General features: G+C 36.3%; 1 protein-coding gene across 1 annotated transcript; it reads left to right on the forward strand.

The window, feature by feature from the left end:
- Positions 1-89: 89 nt before the first annotated feature.
- On the forward strand, positions 90-20,748 carry LOC306771768 (heparan sulfate glucosamine 3-O-sulfotransferase 6; the record flags this gene model as incomplete). Its single annotated transcript, XM_079261084.1, has 2 exons — positions 90-553; positions 20,130-20,748. The coding sequence occupies 2 exons, from the start codon at positions 90-92 to the stop codon at positions 20,746-20,748; spliced, it is 1,083 nt and encodes a 360-aa protein (XP_079117210.1).
- Between the last annotated feature and the right edge of the window lie 223 nt (positions 20,749-20,971).

Genomic DNA, 20,971 nt, shown 5'->3' on the forward strand with positions numbered 1-20,971 from the left:
TAACTGTGATAGACAGTGGTATGAGGCCACTTTACATCCTTGCATGCCATGTTTCATGCGTTGTGTCCTTGCGCTCATGATTGCGACCCATGGGATGTAGTAAATGGAGACCTGCGTTCAACTTTGGACACCTGAAGGCGCAGTCCAAGCTGTCCGTCTTCTTTACAATGATCATTCTTTTCACTTACCTTTTTTACTGTCTCAATGGATATTGCGACTCCCTGCCCAGACCTGTATATAACCATCAGAGTAATCTTCAGAACAGCTTTTTCTCAGACGATGGGCACGAAACTGCGCAGCCCGACGCGTATAACGCGTCGCCGGCCTCGTTTGTCCGGGAGCAGCTGTCGGACTTCTCAACAACAGCCAACAATATTTCTATAGCTAATACTTTTGGCACCAAAAAGTTCCCTCAGGCCATCATCATCGGGGTGAAGAAAGGTGGCACTCGGGCTCTGTTGGAGTTCCTGCGCATCCATCCGGACGTCAGAGCCGTGGGCGCAGAGCCGCACTACTTTGACCGCTTCTACGAAAAGGGACTGGAATGGTACAGGTAAAGTCTTCCTTTTCTTTATTCCTGTCATTTTGCTTTTCTTTTCCCCTGTAAAACTCGACTCAAAATGCAGACTCTTGATGGGATAAATAATTGTAATGATAATAAACTCCAGGGGTCAAAGTTTTCTTCAGATGATATGGACTCCTGATTAGATGCTGAACCTGCTGCCCCCTTCACACCTTTTGTTTTCCTCTATTTAAGAATTTTGAAAACAAATTTAAGGTTTTTATCATTTGTTCACAAGGATTTTTAAAAGGCTTTTAGCACTGAAGTAGCAATGTGACTTTAGAAACATTATGTGAATTAACTAATGAGTTCTTTTTAAAATTACATAATGATAAACACGACTGGTATCAGTTACTTCATTACTTGTACTTTAAGCTTCTGTGTTCATCTTCTGAACTGATATTGTCAGAGGACATTAAATTGATGTGTGGGCACTTAAAATACGTTGGCTATTAAAGAGCATGCTGTTTTTTGTTAGCATATTATGCATTTTCTGCTTTTTTTTATACTTATCAAATGGTAAAATAACATTTAGAAGCAAATTCAAACATGCATCCCATTGTTTTAGCACATAAAGAGTGCAATATGAAACCAAAAACAAGCTCAGTCAGATGTAATCAGTTGCTCCCACTCCTGGTTTTTCTCTCCTAGTCTCCTTTCTTCATTAATATCTCTCAGCACCAATAAGATGGGCTGCTGATAGCTTCCAAGGATGGCGGTGCATTCAGTCCCCTGCCAATAAATTGCTGTTTATTGAGCTGACACACTGCTTCCCTAAGTGTCTGTGTTGGTCTCCTGAGAGAAGTCTGTCTCTATCACAGAGGGAGGAGGAGTTTGTTGTGGATGATGGTGCTGCGGATGACCCTATGTCTTCAGGTGGCCAAGGCTGATAGAGATATACCCCTGGTCACAAATTGTACAGACTTTTTTTTCCCAATGAGAACTTGACACACAGCGGTGATTTCAGAATAGTGACATGCAGAGAACATAAATGAAAATTAAAACAAGTTGAATATGACCATGGATCATGGGAGGAAACAAGCATCAGCAGTGGAAAATGGTCACAGTGTGGAGGTGTGGGAAAAGAAGTGTCTGAGGAGAAGACAGGGCGAGATCTGTCCTGCTGGGTAATGATCGGTTCGCAGCAGGTGGAATGTCCCTACGTGACAACAGTGATCAAAGAGCGTGTGCACAAGTGCTGTTTTGTTGTGTCATTAAGCTTTGATTTGTTTGAGGAAGAGGAAGCGACTGGGCCACATTAAAATGACTTCAACTCATGAAAGCAGCTTTTAAAAAGCTGACTTTATTTTTTTTTAGCTAGACTATGTATGGTATGGTAAAGATGCCACGTAGCTGTTTGTCATCAGATTTCAAACTACTTTGGAAATGAATTCACCATATCTACATGTGGTATGAAACGATTTGATCAGAAGAAGATTGTAAGTTAACACAACAGGTCAACATTTAATATTGGGAATTTACTCTTTAATTGATAAACTGGTTGGTTGTGACATCCTCAGATGTGTTGTTTTGTCCTGTTATTTGTCAGTAGCCTAAAGGATTACTCAGTTTACTGTCTACGTGTGACTCACACATGAAACTCTTGTCTTTCTTTTTTTTTTTTTTTAATAAAGTGAGTGAAACAATTTCAGATGACTGATTTTCTGTTTATTTGTAGATAAACTGTTTCAGACTTAAGATGCTAAAATGGGACAGTGTAAAAATTACAACTCTGTCGTTATAACTGCATAATCATTAGTCAGTGATTGATAATGTTAAGCCTGTTATTTAGCAGATTCAGCAGGTTATATCTGTGTTGTGTCTGTTAGCGACAAAAATCATTCTGACTTGTTTTTTTAGCACAGCTTGAAAATCTTTTGAACCACTATTCGTCATAGTTTCTCCTTTTTGTTGCTGCGTCTTCCCATCTTCCTACACATGCAAAGCTGTGCATAGTTTCCTTCCTTTAATAAGGTTTTCACAAACCACATCCTCAAACTCCTCAGCTCATCATGTTGTAGCTTCGGAGATACTTAACACAGAGACACTCCCATGCTGTACAGTTAAAGAGCAAGTCGAGCTCTGACCATAGACATAACTGCATATATACACACTGAATGTGGCAAAAGCACATACAATTATTAAATACCATAACTTGACCACCACTCCTCACTGCTCCGTAGTTATGTTCCCTTGCACAGCTGATGACGGTACATCCAAGCCTGAGTTCATCTTTGTGGTGCATTCACGTCCTCTTTTTCCCAGAGATTAGGGATGTGAAGAGAGTCAGCATGGGGGCCTTTCGTGACACTGGTGTAAGAACCTAATTTGTTACGGTGTAACTTGTCCAGAATGCCTCTAACTAGGATTACTACTCATCTTTTGAATACAATTGTAGGATGTGATGTATTTATTAGTTAGGTTTTGGATTTAAATGCAATGCAAACTTCAGGTTTGTAGGCGCTGAAAAGAAGAGAGGATTTGGACGAATAGCTCGTCTGATGAATGATCCTTCTAAGATACTGAATAGAAAATATAGGTAATAGGTAACATTGCTGCTGCTTTATTTTTCCTCTCGGGAATGACATAAAGCAATCAGGTGGGGTACCTTTGTAAAAGTAGACATGTTTTCTCATGCTTGGTGATTCATTTCTTGTATGATTGACATCATGGGATCTAGTCTGTTTATTTAAAGTTTCTTTAAATGTCTATTTCTTGGCAAGAAATGCAAGAAACGTGAAAAAGGTAAATGTTAACTTACTGAATGATATGCTGAATTAAAGGTGACAGGTCTGGTAACCTTTTAGTGCTTCTTTTTCTGCTTTATGTTGATAAAACCATGACCTTACCTTGTTCTCTATTTAACACAAACATGGCAAAAAATGCTTGTTTTTTTTTTTTTTTCTCTTCCTCTTCTTTCTCTTTTGAGCCAATAATGAAATGTGTGTTTTTGCTTTATCCTAATCTGCTGACAGCTCGTGTCAACACTGTGTGAATTGGATCAGCGTAATGACAGGTCAGACATTAACATGGACAGCTCAGGGACATGTGGGGGGGCTGAGATGGATTAGGTCCCTGGTTGCAGTTAAGCAAGGCCTTATGAAGCATTAGTCAACACCTCAATCCAGACTTTCACTCACCTTGTAACGATGGTGTGACCAATGTTATAGTCTTTGTACACTTACTACCTTTATTCAACAGGTTTATTGTGCCTGGGGGTGTGTATTTCACATTCATCTAAACAAGCAGCAAGAATTATTGGGAAATATTTTAACAGATGTGGAATAGATTGTTTGATGAGTGTTTAAGGAACCTGTAGATAGATTTCTGACTATTCTATGTAGGGTATACACATATATGGAGACGAAATGTTTTTCCAAGCTAAGGTAGCTAAAAGTAGTTTAAAACAGATTAAGATACTAAATAAATAGTAAGATGATAACGTTAATCATTTCTTTATGATAATAGGTTAATTGGTTCATAACTTTGGATATTTTTGTTTGTTTACTTATAGAATATAACCTTAGCTGCAGTCAGCAAATTGATTATAGATGGTAGACATACTAAACCAATTAATAAATGTATGTTGGTAAAGGTCATTGGTGAGTGTTAAATATGCAGTTTATAGTATTGTTGTTTCTGTTTTACTTTCATATCAATGTTTTTTTAAAGTTACCCAAGTAGCTAAAACATATTTATCACTGAGATACTAAATCAGTGAATAAATTGTCAAAATAAATAACATATTATTTGAGGTTATAAGGAACCATTAAATGTTAAACTTATATATTTTAAGGTAAATTTTTTATCATTATTATTATTATTATTAATAATAATAATAATAATAATAATAATAATAATAATAATAATAATAATAATAATAATAATAATATTAATAACTTTCACATTAATGTTTCCTGAAATTGACCAAATAATGATAGATAAGGGATAGTTGAGATACTAAATTATTCAATAAATGATAAAAATACTTAGCTTAAGGCAACAGGTGAATGTTAAAGAAAAGATTATAGTATTGCATTACTTTTGTTTGTTAACTTGTATAACATCTATAAATGTTAGTTGAAAGTTGGTTAATTTGCTAAAAGAAAGATCAAAGGGCTGTTAAAAGAAATGGATAAACACCAAAAAAGTCATTCCATTTAAAAATATATATATAAGATTTTACTTTGCATAGACCTCAATAACAACAAAACACTAATCTCAGTGACAAGTGAAACTATTTCTTATGAAGCACTTGGTGAAAGTGATGAAAAACATCATATCACTAAGAGAAATAGACTAAATATTGTCAAATTTATTGTCCTACACTGGAAATGAAAAGCGACTGCAAATTAAGCTTAATTTCAACCGAACTCACCTCAGAAGCTTGTATTGACTTTATTGGTCCTTTTTTTTTATTATTCATAGCTATGTTTGAATGTTTCCTTTGTCTCTGTTGCTCTATAATTTACACATGGAATATAGTCTTGATCTGAAAAATTGTATATATTTAGCTTGATAATAAAAGTATTGATTTACTTATCGGGACCTCATTTGTCTTGCTGCGCTGATGTTCTGTGGTTTTATAAATAATCACTTGACTTTCACATTTGACTTTCTTGTCCCTTCCTTTTCCATTTTCTGATTTTCTGCCTATTCTGTGCTTCCAAATATAATTTATTCCTCTAAAAAACGTTATTAATTTTAGCGTAATTACATACCACGAACCCAGTAATTCACATAGATCAGTTTTAAACTGAACTGTAGCATGCACCGCCAACGATATCATCTGAAAGTGGGCTGGAAACTATCACTTAAGCATTTATCCTCTGACAGAGCTCTTCATTTCCAAGTACACTCTGCGTCTTTGAGTTGAGAAAAAGAGACCTGGCCCCTGTCTTCAGCTGCTAACCAAGTAAAACACATGGACATCCTTAAAGGAAGCATTTGGCAAATTGTGAATTCAGAAAAAAAAAATGCTTATATGTGGAAAAGTCTTGGCTTCACCATCTACTGGAAACGATTGTGTGGTTTTGTGGTGGAGAATGAGGGTTAAGACATCCATGATCTGCAAGTGTTTTGTGAGCATGTGTGTGAGCTCGGATTCATTCACAGTGCGTAAACCCATCCACTCTCCTCTCTGTCTCAGCATCTCCCTGCCTTCTCTTGACACTGCAAAGATCCCACAGATATAAATGTCATTTCTCGATATCGATCACCTAAAATAGGTTCTTTGTATTGATCTCCTTCTCTCTGCCTTTATCGTGCTGTTGCTGCAGAAATGAATTAACTTCTGAATATTCAATCTTGTTGACAAGAAGCTGTTACTCCCATCCACGGCTGACATTTATGCCCCTCAGTCTGAGTGTTGCTCGAGTGGATTTATCGGCTTGTTCAGGTCACTCAAACTGTGTAATAAAGCTACTTGATGCATCCTTGCATCTGACAGCCTTTTTCTCTCTTTGCCTCCTTTAAGTCCGTCTTTCTGTTTCCCTTATTGAGTCATTTCTTCCTCTCATTGTTGCACAAAGGATGCATTTTTTGTAATTCTGAGGAGCGCTCGATGCGCTACCTAGACAGGAATACCCAGGTTTTTTATTTCCTGTCAGGCTTGTCTCCCAATCACAAGGGATTCTCCAGTGAAATTCCTCCCTGCTCACATTCTTGGACGCTGCGTGTTGTGGTGAGTGTTTTCAGGCAGACAAAGGATTTGGGTTAAAGGGAAGCTTTCAGGGAGGAATTCGGAGAAAAAGGAAATGTATAGATCTTGTTGCATGAAAGGAGGCTTTGTGCAGAATACAAGGTTTGGTGGTTTGGTGCTTTGAGTGTATAACTCAAGTCAGTTACATCCATAAACATGAGCGACTCCACCCAACATGTCTGTCAGCTCTAATACATGTGGGATGGCATGTACTGGTGAGTAAATGTAAAGAGATTTTTGTCAGAATTAATACAACATATGAATGAGGGGTAATCAGAAATGACTTGATCAATTGTTGTGGGATGGATATGGATTTTAAGCTGTTGGAGAAAAAGACCTGATGCTACTCAGTCATCAGTTTTTTTGACAGTTGCTCACTTGTCGACCTCTCCCCTCCCAGCGGGCCTCATGCAGCTTCCAAAAAGAGAATAAGTGATGAGCAATGATCAGGCAAATATGAATGAGGACAGCGCTATTGTTGTCTTTTGGATTTAAACATCAGACAGTCAGAATATGCATTTAAAGTAAGAGACTCAAAGCGTACTTTTACTTCTCATCAGTCACAAACTCATTAAAGTCTGCTTTTCAGTCTTAAACAGACAAGGCAGATATGGGGCACAACAGCAGAAAATGACTGATGAGCTGCCATGTCGAATGGACAACAACATATTCTTCTTCTTGCTGCTTTTCTCTTCACCATGTGTATTTATTTCCACCTAACTTATTGTTTTTTTCTTGGTCCTTTGGTGTCTGCCATCAGTCCGAAGTCATTATATGTGCAATGTAAATTTGCAAGTTTGACAGACATTTTTGAAAAGCAAATGCAAAACAAAATGGGAGATCCAAAAGAAAAGATAATGGAGCCATATTTTAAAAAATCTTTTTTCAGGTCCATCAAAAAGAAGTTAGTATTTAAAAAGAAGGTGAATGTATTTACAGGTCTTCAATAAATTGAAGTTTCTTTCATAAACTTTATGTGCTATGAAAAGTTGGGCTAGTTTGGTAAATGTAAAATAACAGGATAATAAAATGAGGGCAGGACAACAAGAAAGCCAGTCCAGCTCCCTCTTCTTCAGCAGCCATGCCTTTAAATGAAAGCAGAATATGGTCTTACTTCGTCCTGTTGAAAAATGCATGGACATGGTCCAAAAGATCTTGTCTTGAGGACAGCATCTGTTGCTCTAGACTGAGCTATAATATACTTTTCTGGATTACAATTTTCTGCAAGCCAAGAAGTGTGAAGTACCTTGAGAACTGAAATGAAACCCATACCCCGCATTACCCCCACACCGTACTGACACACACACTCAATGTTGGACTTATTGCTGCTAACAATCTGTGATGTTTTTTTTTTCCTCTTGTTAAAAGTTCAACCAACTTATTTTAAATAAATAAATCAATCCTTTAAAAAGATTAGGTTTTTTTTTTGTTTGTTTTTTTTTTTTTTATAAAAAGTTTGAAAAATCTGCTCATCACGTGCCTTCATGGATTCTGGTTTAGTATCAAATCCTGATTTTAATGCCTGATCAAGATTACGTGTTTGAATCAGCAATTTTTGTTCTATTTCCCATGATGTTTTTTGAAATATGTTACATGCCTGTAATTCTGTATGCTATGTGGATTTATTTCCATAAATGTTATGAAGATTTAAAAAAAAACAAAAAAAAACATAAAATATCTTTATGTTTTCATACTGCTACGGTCTGCACTTACATAAAGATAATCTATCTAACAAACTGCATTTATACATATTAACTTTTTCCAAATCATCCTAAACACTTTCTAGTTTGTGGTAGCTTTAAAAATTTTTACATGAAATTCTGACAAATTTGACTAGAATAACTTAAAATAACTAGTTTATTGTTAGTGATGTCTTGATGTTTTGAGAGGAAATTGGGTTAATTAGCTTCATACTTTGGAAAACAAAGCTAGAGCGTCAAAACGTCAGACAAGACACGGCGATGGGTGGAAATCTGGAAACCAACACTAGCTCCTGCTTCATCTCCATCCAAATTCTACTGTGTGGGTGTGTGTTTGATGTGTGCGTAAGTGTAGCCAAGACATGAGTCCACCCTGAGCAGCCTGATAGATGGTACTAATAGCAGCCGCTGAATGGTCTGTTTCCAATTTCAAAAGCTGGGACTCAACCAGCAGGGTTTTCCATTTTTCAGCTTAAGACGCTGCTAACAATGAGCTGAGAAACCACAAGGAAGGAGGCAGGAACTGTTCGGAAGTGAGTTTTCAGGATGGGTGTTCTGGATTTGCCAGATGGGAGAATTAAATCAGTAAGGCTAACAGAGGTATGAATGTCCTATATGTATACTCACTTAGAAAATCCAACAAAAACAGCTTTCCTTTGAATAGGAGGGTGAATATTACAGTATGCTGTTGCATAATCAAGCTAGCTAATCAGCTAATTATTTGGTCCAAAATATTAAGGGCATCCTAGAACCAACACTTTTATATGAAAACCATTTAAAACCAAAGAACTTAATTTAAAAAAAAGAAAAAAAGTTGAGCAAAAAATAAAAATAAATTAATTAATCAATCAGCTTTGTTATTTGTAAAAAAAAAAAAAAAAAAAAAAAAAAAGAAATGCTTAGATTTGAGAATCCACACACTTGTGTACACGTTACAATCTTATTACTCTATCTAGTTATGTAATTTGTGACAAGGATGTCATGACATCTCGGAAGTTCCAGGAAAACGGAAGAACTTCTATGTAATCGGTGTCTGCTCTGCAACTAATCTGTCTGTCCCTGCCTTCATCCTGTGTTCAGGACATTAGAAGAAGGCAGGGTGTGGCTCCACCGAGAAAGCTCAGAGATAAAGCCACACAAGCAGGCTACTGTGGGCCTGGCAGGAACACAACTGCAGATTTTCCCATTTGATAATTCACAAGGGGTGGGAGCAATCAGTGACAGTGACAAACACACCCAATTACTCATTCACATGGACATTCAGTTTTAGAGGCTGTGTCTTATTTTCTTAATCCTGCCATTACAGGCTGTTATGCTGCCTAAATGATGTGATCATCACATCCTTTCTTCCTGCCACTCATTCACTCTGGATTGTGGTTTCCGCTGGTTTGTTTATATTCCGGTTGTGTTATTTCTCCCTAATTTATTTCACCATCTCTAAAAGCAATTGCAAAACAATTCTTTTTGGGGGCAAATTCTCGTATATACTACCTTCCTAATGGTTAATGAGTATTTTGATGTTTTGTTACACCTAGCAGCCAGCTTGCTCATTTAGGAGGTAGCAGAAACAACAGCCATTTTATTAAATTTTAAAGCCTGAAATAGAAATAAAACATGATTATTTACAGTGTTGTACTAGACGAAGAATGTATAAGCCCTAATAGATAACTGTCCAGCTTTTGTGCATAATATGAAATTCAGCTGCACTAATGTCTCATGTCTCAATGTTTCACCCCTAAGCTGGATAATCATTACATCCTTTTGTACTGTTAAAATGATAGTATGTATATCTATCTATCTATATCTATATCTATATCTATTTCTATGTATATATCTATATCTATATCTATTTCTATGTATATATATATATATATATATATATATATATATATATATATATATATATATATATATACCATCTCAACATGATGGTATCTGAGGTGTGCAGTCAGAGTAGACAGAAAGAAAGAAATGGAATTATTACTTTTTAATAATAGGTTTATATGTTTTCACTTCCTTTTTCAGAGTTATTATTTTTAATATATTCTTTCAGATAATAATATTGTATAGCCTGTTGTACCAATCTCTTTTAAACGGATTGCTTTTGATTTTGTGCTTTTCATGGCTCAATACATATCTATATAGTTAAAAGCGCCTCTTCCTGGCCAGGAAAAGGAGCTGCACAACTCACCTGTGAGCCGAAGGCCAAACCCGTAAGCACAGTCCTGCTCTGCTTTTTCCTCTCATATCATTGCAACATTGTGGTTTGTGTGTGCGTATTTTGTTTCCTCGTGTAAAACCACTTACGCTACGTTGCCTTTTTGCATTACTGCACTATGCCAATGGTCTACGTACTTTAAAAAAAATTAGAGAATTGATACTTTGCTCTCAAAATTGGTTAACATGATCACCAGGGGGATGTTAAAGAGAGCCTTTGAAAATGTTCGTGTCTTTTATTTGAGTATAAACATCAACATACTACTGGCAATGATGCCATACAAAGTTAAATAGTCTGGGGACTGCTATTGAATCATTTAGCTACCTTTGCAAGTAGTGTTTAATAGTGTCTTACGATACTGATTTTGTTCGAACAAGCAGGCACTTACCTGCCTATATATTTAAATTATTATTTGTGTGTTTGGTGCAATTTGCGACCGTCTGCCTAGCTAACCCAGGAGCTCATGGCAGAGCGTAGTTCAAAACTTTCCAAGCTTGAAATTATATATAAAAAAATTCACTGTTTCATCAGAGGAAGAAATTAAAATAAACTTTGATAAAAGAAAGAGCTGCGTATCTTATGTGACTAGTGTGATATTTAGCTTCAACAATACAGTTATAGTGTTAGCTGTTAACCCTCTGTGTGGTACCTAAACTAGCTAAGTTTAGTCTTTACACCAAAAAATGTCAACTAACTCCTAGCTCCTCTTACTGTGAGCCTCAAAACCTGCGTGTATAAAAAATAAAAAGCTAGAGTATGCAGTACCCATGAGCTTAACCAGAAGTGAAAAAGTTTTTCTGCTCCATGTGCACATTATTATCAACATGTAGCTCTGACTAGCAGAAGCTTGATTCTCCTTCTGAGTCCTTCTCATGTCCACCCTGTCCAGGTTTTGGCAGCTGTACAGTATCAGCAATACCAACAGTAGTAATAACATCAGCAAAAGGTTAGTGGCTTTGTTGAGAGTCACACAAGCATTCACACATAAAAGCTTCCACCTCTTCCTCTGTCAAACTGACAGATTGTTCTCTGTCATTAAGGCCGTCCTGGTTTCTCAGAGGAAACTCTGACTGACCTCTTCTCACTCACCCACTGCTCTCAGTCCTTGAGATATGTCTATTAAATGTTATCCTTCTATTTTTCCTCTCAGCTAGACGCATTTTTCCACTCTTTCCTACCGACCTACCCGAGTGATGCAAACCTCATCGGTAAAAATACTTGTCACCACCCTGGTACATCTGCCAGACTGCAACCTTCAGAGTGTGTAATAGCATGCCACACACACACTGAAGCGAACTTCAGAATCATAAGCTGTGAACAAAACGGATTTATGTCACGCAAATTGTGTAAGAGGGTTGCAGTAACAATTATTTGCAGGTCATGGAAAGTATAGAAGCCCTGAATTCAGGTCCATCAAAATGAACTTAGAAGCTAATAAAAGGGCTTATACTTGTTAAAGTCTTCAGTAGGCTATATTTACTTTCATAATACCTGTGTCCTTCCTTTCCTGGAAAAAACATTAGAGCTACATGTTTTTTTTTTCAGTGGTTGTGTTTTTTGCTCTTTCAGTGAATGTTATTAGACCTGAAGCTCACTAACTGTGTAGCCTGGAGGTTTGTCATTTTATGCTGGGCTAGGTGACATATTCCTACATTTAACCGGAATGCAATGATAAAAATCTAATAATAGTAGTTAATGTTTTGGATCCTTCTGCTCTCTTTGCGTAACCGTGATTATATAAGTTTATCTTTGATTGATTGATATTTCTTTATTTTGGACAAAATAATAATAATAATAATAATAATAATAATAATAATAATAATAATAATAATAATAATAATAATAATAATAATAATAATAATAATGATGATGAGACAATTTAATCAACAGGTTAAACAACACATTTTATTTTTAGGTCAGAAAAGGAGCAGGATAATGCAATGCTTATTTATTCCTGTGCCCTTTTGCAATCCTATTTTCTTCCCTGCAGTTCCTAAATTAGTTCATTGTCAGTTTTTTTTTTTTTTTATAAAGACAATACTTTTTATAAAGACAAAATAACTAAACACCCAAAAAATAATACATGTACACAAACATACTATTTTACACATCTTCATATATATACATATACAAACATACACATATACATACATATACACAGACACACACACACATATATATATATATATATATATATATATATATATATATATATATATATATATATATATATATATATATATATATATATATACATATATATACATATATATATATATATACATATATATACATATATATATATATATATATATATATATATATATATATATATATATATATATATATATATATATATATATATATATATATATATATATATATACACACACACATATACATGTACAGATGCCCATATATATCACATACCTTCATATTTATAGGTATAGCTTTATGTACTTTATGTACTGTATCCTATTTGTTTGCATTTTTCTTTTAATTTATACTTTCTAAATAGCATCTCTTTAAATATTTTCTAAAACTGTAAAACATTTGGAAATACTAGGTCTTTGCAAATACAAGGTCTATTTGAATACTTTTGGGCTCATAGTGAAAGGTATACTCGTGAGATTCTTTAAGCTGCATTAATATCAGTAACCTATAGCCAATGTGTTACCTGTGAAGTATAAATAAAGATGGTTAATGCACTGTACTTACATAACACTTTTCTAGTATTATTTTGACCACCCAAAGTACTTTTACTCTACATATTACATTCACCTATATGTAGCACGTTGTCTAGTGTTATATACAAAATACTGTTTTTATCTGTTACATAGATTTATACCCCAATAGACAATTGGGAGATAATTTAGGCTTTGGTGCGTTGTCCAAAGAAACCTGTAGTCAGGAAGTTGTTCAGCAACTTTCCGACTGGTAAACAACTGCTGTTCTTCCTAAGCTTCAGCCACCCAAAATGGCTCTCTGTAAAAATGGAAAAAAGTTTCTAAAGGTAACCCAAAACACTTAGATTAATATGCCTTTGGAATGATGCATCTGTAGCTCTAAACCTCAATAAAGTAATAACATAACATGTAAATATGATGTTCTGCAAACACCAATTCTGATCAAATGAAAATTTATGAAGTTATAGTGAAGTGCAGGCCAGGTCTCCAAACGGCCATCTTGGCATAGTTCAGCACTATCTGCTCTCAACATCGCCCCATTTGGTCTACCTCGGGTTTAAATGGTTAATACATAAATGTGTTGAATTAATAAATGTTATTGTCATTGCTTAGTAATAGCTATTGTTTGACTATGAACAATGGTTTAATGAAATTTTATATACTTCTAATTTGCCTACCAGCGTATTCACAGTTCCAACATTAGAAACCAAATTTAGACATGAAATAAAGGGGAAAAAAAAAATTGTTACTTTAAATCAGTTATTTACTAAAACTTAAGATTGTCAACCTTACAAACGGAATTTTTGAAAAAGACTTGGGATATGTACTTGTACATGGCAGGTACATTAAATACATTAAATAAAAGTCGAAATACTGGCCAGAAACATCATTCATCTAATGCAATGGCCCAACTCCAACAGACACAAAGAGAAACACTACTTTGCTTCCCCTTTTATTCAACTGCATACACTCCCTTCTGACTTCTAATCAGCCCAGAGAAACTCCTCTGCCCTGTATTTCCAGACAGAATAATGAGAAACCTCTCCCTGCACGCAGTCGTTTTAGCAGATCTTTGAACACACACAGGCAAACTGTATCTTTCTACATGTGGTGGTTCAAGGCTGTTAGTGTGTTTTAAAATTCCTTCACACATGTCAAATGCATTCATAACATTCTTACTCTGAAGGATATCGTAGAGGCCAAGTGGCTTTGAAGTTAGAAGAGAAGGACTGGAAGTCAGTTGGAAAAATGAAGAAAATAGCGGCGGTGAGGTGAGAGGGATGAAGAGAGGAAACAAAACATGCACAGGAGAGAAATCTGTCCATGATGGCATGTTGCATTACATGATCCCTGTGATCTCTGGTGGTCTCAGCCCCTGAATCACAACCATCTGCAGCTGACCTTCAGGGTGGAAGAGTCCATTTCCGCACAGTACAGCCTGATGGGGATTAAGAGGGTCCGGGGGTCTGGCCTCAGGCCAGGCAGAGCCGGTATGGATCACAGATTTGAGAGCTGAGGAAAACTTCCTAACCTAGAAACGCTTTCCTCATTCTGCCATACACACATTAACATGAACACACAAACTAAGAACTTCATTGCTACCAGATGTGGATCCATCCTGTGGAGGGTAAGGTCAGCTGGTTACTGTACACATGTGTACATGTGTATGTCGTAGGCAAGCGCAAAGAGAGTAAAATGCTTTGTGCAAAAACAGACATGAGGGTGGCTGATTTATGTGCTGCTCTTTGGAAAAAGCAATGAAAGGTTTTGTGTTTACAGCATACCTGTAGGTTTCTGTTTGTCTTTAAGATCTTAAACCACCTCATTCAAATATCAATGTGCACAGATTAAAAAAATTTTTAAAAGTTGCAAAAAAAAAACAAGGAAAATCTTATGTTTTGCTTTAGCCATTTTTCTTCTTCTGCATGACATCCCTGTTTTCACAGAAGTTTGTACTCATGTTTATTTTTCTTAATTATCTATAATATGTTTAAGAAAGCTGAAATTGAGAAACAAAAGTCTGGAAAAGATGTGTGAAAGGAAAGCGATTGCAAACGTCTCACAATAATTAGGTAAATTGGGAACGTAAAAGTTTGATTGGATATGAAAAATGTATCCCTGAAAGGTCATTCAGAAGTTAAGCTGGGAAAGGGTCCACTATTATGTAAATGTCTGTAAATTATAGCTCACTGCAAAGAAGGTGACTGCAAAGAATAAGAAAATTCAAATGATTTAAAGTCTCCACATGCAAAACAAAGTTTGATGAGCATGACCTTCATACTGTTTGGAAACCAAAAATAAAAAATAAATAAATAAATAAGCCAAAACATTATTTTAACTGGAAATCCCTATGCTGGCTCAACCCTTCTAAAAACCATTGACAGTGAATGGAGTTTGTCATCTCTTCATACTGGGAAAAATATATATATACAATAACATGTTTATACAAGATCCAGAAAGTCTTCCATCTTCTCTTTGTTTAGGATTATTCAAAATCGGCTGATGCAAATTGGAAAAGTGTCCTGTGGTCTGGCCAATCAAAATCTAAAATTCTTTGAAAATTCGTGCATGCTGCATGGTCTGAGTGACAGAGGAGTTAGACCATATGGCTTGTTATTGGCACACAGGTGGAAAAAAAAGACACAAAATGTGTAATTAGAACATCTTTGAACGCACGCTTTTTGCATGTTTTTAAGAAAAATGCGCCGCCATGCAATCAAGAGAAGGCCTTGCTTATTTCAGCAAGACAATGCCAAACCACACGCTACATGTGGTTGACATTATCAGTCAAAGTGGAATATCTTATACAATAGAAAATGCATAAAAATGTATTAAACTGTTGGGCAGCAAAATCCCATATTAAGTAAGAATGAGGATAATTATTGGTCTCATTTACCAAACACATACAAAGTATTACTGAAAGAAGAGGTGATGTGTGTGGGTGTGTGTATTTATCAATCTTTAATTAAACATTTGACATCTAAAAGTTATTCCATAACATGTTAAAGAGTCCCACTGGTAGAATTTCTTAAGAAAAATTAAATGAGACTCATTAAATCCACTGGATCCCAGAGGATAGCTTGTATGCTAAAACTAACATTTTATTGGTCAAACTAACCAATCTGTGAATATAACGCATTCTGTGTTGTCGTATTTCACATTAAAGCCTATGCCTGTCTCACCTAGAGAGGGAGAAGTGGATCAAGGATGGATGCATGAATGGAAAATTAATGAATTTCTGCAGAATTATCATCTTTTATGCAGTAAAACTGTCAGATTCAGGTTCTGTTATTAGCTCCGTTTTGACAGAATATGTATTTACGTCATCCTGGCTTGTGGAGCACGGATCAAAAATACTACTCAAATTATCGGTTAGTCTACCAACTCTCCACAAAGCAGCCTTTTTTACTTTTGATGTCAGAACACACTGCTCACACCTCACATTATAGTGATAAACAGTAGCCCACGAGTCTGCAGTCCTTTAACCGGGCCGTAATAAACCTCAGCCCACCCACACTGACTGCAGTGCCTGGCCTGAACACAATCGGCACAGATAAACTCACATCTGTGTACTCCTAAAAGCCAGCGGCATTCCTTCTCCAGATGCAAACATTAAAGGTGTGATGAAAACAAACATTGGGTTGCTAGGTTTCCATAAAGACACCACAAAAGCTGTCAGAAAAAAATACTGGCATATACTCCCTTTTTCATCCTCATAGATGAGATGAGAAATAGATGCTTTAAAGTTCTAATTCAAGTTTAATGAGAGAAGTGTATGGCATAGTGACTTTCTGCTGCTTTTCTGTATTTTGGCCTTTTGTTTAACAAACTCTTTTCCATCTCCTCATCTTCTGGTGCATCTCCTCTCTTCTGTAAACCATGTTTCTCTCTGTGGTGTGATTTGAGATCACAGACTGGAACGCAGTCCAACATGTGAAGCATCATGTCAATAGAAGCCCCCTCCAAAGTGGGACACCGTGGGTTCCATTAGGCCAACTACATGGAATTTAACATCCATTTAGTGTTACAGGTACACGCATGAAACTCTGCAGACACAGAAAAATAGAAATATATCAGAAGGAGCCTTGCATGTTATTTTGCACAGATTTTCTTTTTAGATAAAGAAATGCAAAAGAGTTGTAGTTTGCCCACAGTCACTGTGATGCTTTGTGGAAGGAGGGATGCGTTTAGAAAAGAAGTTCAGTCATGTGAAGGTTGTATTAAAGGGTCCATATGCGTTGCGGTCAAAACAAGTTAATTAAGTTATGCAGCTCTCCCAGTTTTTTTTACTGGGAAGACTTAATTGCCTAGACATGTTCTCTAATGGTTTTTTGAGAGCTCTGGAAGATTTAGGAAACGAAGGTAGACGAGGCAAGCTGAGGAGTAATAAGTTCATCTAAACACTGTGTCTGTTTTTGGTTTGTTTGTTTTTTTTTTTTACTATTTTTGCTTTTACTTTTCTTAGTTACACATATGACATGTGGCTTCTTTCTTTCAGGACCCAGATCCAGTAAAATGATATTTCCCTTCATATCATATGGTGACCACAAATAAGCTTGTGAACCATGGTTTAAAAATCAAATTTGGAGCAGAAGTGTATGCCTTGACTTAAAATCCTCACTGTAAAACATCCCAACAGAAAATGAAGCCATAGAAACAGTACTGTTTTCCAAAACTAACCTCCCCTTCAGTATTTTCTGTATTTTTCCTCATTTTGTTTTGCTCCTTCCCTCTAATAGAAGTCAGATATTTCTCATGAATACCAAAAGTTGTGTGTTTGGTGTTACCCTCATAGCTGCATGCCAGGGGATATGCTGGACTCGGAGCTGAGAATGTTAGTTGTATAAAAAAAAGACAGAAAAATGGAGTCGGCTCCATCACCACAGACAAGAACTTCATAAGCCCCTCAACTTACAGACCAACCACGAAGTCTCTGACCCAACCGCCACCACATGACTGCTGAGGAGGGAAGGGGAAGCATGGAAATTAACTGAGGGATCTTTCAAAGTTGCAACACTGGCATTCTTCACTTCTTAGATTCCTATAAGTCAAACTGAGTCCTTTATTTCAATTTTCTCCTTCATTCTTTTCCTTCTCCATGAAACGAACTTTAGTTTTTGTTGTTTTTAAAGGACAAGGCAGAGGTTATAAAAACCATTTCAGCATTACAGTAGCATATAGTAAATGAAACTAGACATTTTCCTCTCGTTGCCCTCAATTTATACAAAGTCTGCTCTGGCACATTACAGGATCTCTCAGTCAAATAAAGGCTTTGGTCAGGGTTTGTTGTAGTTATGGATTCACCGCATAGGTGAGGTTGGGGTTACTAAGGTCTCTAAAAGCCACAGGTGCAGAAAATGCCTCAAACATTGAATGGGTTAGAATACTAACATGAACAATCAATGACCAGAAAAATAACAAGTTATATCAGTCATTAGTATTTTATTTAAGAATCAGTTAGTAACTACACAAGCTGAAAAAAACAGTAGCCTAAAGTAAAGAAAAACTGTAGTTTACCCTCCCTTTGTTGTCATTAGTTTTTAGTTTAGTTTGTATTTCTATTGGTTTTGATACTTTGTTTGCATATTTTGGAGAATACATAATTGTTACTGAGAAAATAGCTACCGGTATTTGTATGTTGGTGGTGTGACCTCTAGTTTCTAACAGTGGACATTTAATTATTTCTTAATATTTTATCTTCTTATTTGAAAGTTAACAAGATAGGTTTTGTCACCTGTTGCTCAACTTGGTCTAAAAAGGGATTTTTTTTTCAACCCCTCTGTGACACCAAAGGGGAATTTAGGATCAACATTTTTTTTTCTTTTTTTTAATGGAAAATAGGACACCTGACTTCCATTCTAGGTCAGGCCACTCTGCAGCAGTCACTAATATTTTTTAAATCCTATTCATCTGTGAAAAAGGTCTAAATGAAAATAGGTCTAATTGAAAATTTCCCACCTTTGTTAGCACAAAACGTTAAAAGAAACTAAGCTAAATTAAGTAAGAAAATTAAATATTTGCAAGTAATGGGGTTATAATTTCAGCTTCAATCCTCATCATCTATATTTTCAGGTAGTTACTGAAAAATATAGATGATGATTTTACTGTGTGAAAATCATTCAATTACTCTTTAATTTGAATGTATTTAAATGGGACAGCTGTGCGCCCTCATTGTTAGCATCTATAGTGTATGCTAACAGTGTTTGCAAACCTTGTTTATGAGGGTTGGTGCTACTCAAGAATGGTTGAGGTTATTTGTCTTTAAAACCCACACATGTAAGGTAATTTTGCTGCATAAAATATGGTAAATGGTACATATATTTCTATACTGAGTTAGCAATGGGTTTTTCTAACATAACTCTGTTAATAGGCTATGGTAGTTTTGTATCAAGGCTTGATACTGTATAGGGGAGCAGTTGATCCCTGTTTAAACAGTACATTGTATGGTAATTGTTTTGATTTAAGCCTTGTGATGATTTCTTTAGTCACATGGCAGATATTTTTGTCAATACTATAACAAGTTCTCATGCTTTGACAATACTGTTAGCAATTTCCTATGCTAGAACAACCCTGTTAGCATGCTAGTTTTGTAAAAAGGCTTCAGGGAAGCAGTCTGTCTCTATTTTAACAATAAACTGTGTGTCAATTGTTTCAATATTGTTATCTTTTTTCTTGTCACCTTTTGACAACATGTTATGAAAATGATCTTTTAGCTCTAGAAAGAAAAAAACAAAAAAGGAAGGGCAAAAAATGTCTCGTTTTAGTGATGGTTAATGTGACCTTGCTGTAAGATTACAAATGTTATGAAATGTAGCTGTTATTTCAGCCTAGCAGGACTCTGTCACTCCATCAAGCAACACAACAAGGTACAAGAGCAGCAGTTATGAGCTTGTTTAGGAGGAAGCAGCAGATGGGAGGAAATTACTTTCCTGAGGTTAATATAGCCTTGTGGTTTTCTTTCTGCCGTAGCTGTTCATAGACTCTCTTCCAGTGTGTACTGACATGGTAGCTCCACCAGCGCCAGCAGTTAAGGTCATGTTTATCTCCCTGTAATCACTGATTTGGTCTTCTAATTACAAAGTCAAATCAAAAAGCCTAAGGCAAGTCAGACAACATCAAAGCAATGAGCAGAGAATATTAGGGGAATGTATTATATATATGTATATATGAGTATTTCTGTCATAGTATTGGTATAATCTTTTATGAATGCTACATTTTTGTTCATAACATTTTCTGTTTTTTTTTTCTTCTTTTCATAAAGGAACTTGATGCCTCGTACCCTGGAGGGTCAGATCACCATGGAGAAGACTCCAAGTTATTTTATCACCAAAGAAGCTCCTCGGCGTGTCCTTTCCATGAGCCGACTTACCAAACTCATTGTGGTGGTGCGAGATCCTGTGACCCGGGCTGTTTCTGATTACACTCAGACTCTGTCCAAATCTCCCGGGCTCCCATCTTTCCAAAACTTGGCCTTCCGTAATGCCACTCAGGGCCTCATAGACACATCCTGGAGCGCTATACGTATTGGCATCTATGCTAAGCATTTGGAGAACTGGCTGCACTACTTTCCACTGTCACGTTTCCTTTTTGTTAGTGGGGAACGTCTCGTGACAGACCCAGCGGGTGAGATGGGCCGGGTCCAAGACTTTCTAGGACTCAAACGAGTGGTTACAGATAAGCACTTCTACTTTAACCAGACCAAAGGGTTCCCCTGCCTGAAGAAGCCTGAGGGGAGCAGCAGGCCACGTTGCCTGGGGAAGTCAAAGGGTAGACCCCATCCTCAGATACCATCTGAGGTCCTGCTTAGACTCAGAGATTTTTACAGACCGTTTAATCTCAAGTTTTACCAAATGACTGGCCATGATTTTGGCTGGAACTGAATGGCTACTCACCAAAGATCTTAAAAATTCTCAGTACCCGTCTCATTGTGCGCACCCTTAATTATGGAAATTATGCCTTTCTTTCATTACCTAAGGGAAGATAACTGGATGCCAACAAATATGTAAGCCTTACAAAAGTCATTTCAATGTCATTTGTAATAAGTCCAAACTCCAGAGCCACTTAAAAATGCAAAACTCATGTTGCTGCAATGAACCAAGCACA

Source organism: Telmatherina bonti (assembly GCF_933228915.1).
Source record: "Telmatherina bonti genome assembly, chromosome: 21".
Lineage (NCBI taxonomy): Eukaryota > Metazoa > Chordata > Actinopteri > Atheriniformes > Telmatherinidae > Telmatherina > Telmatherina bonti.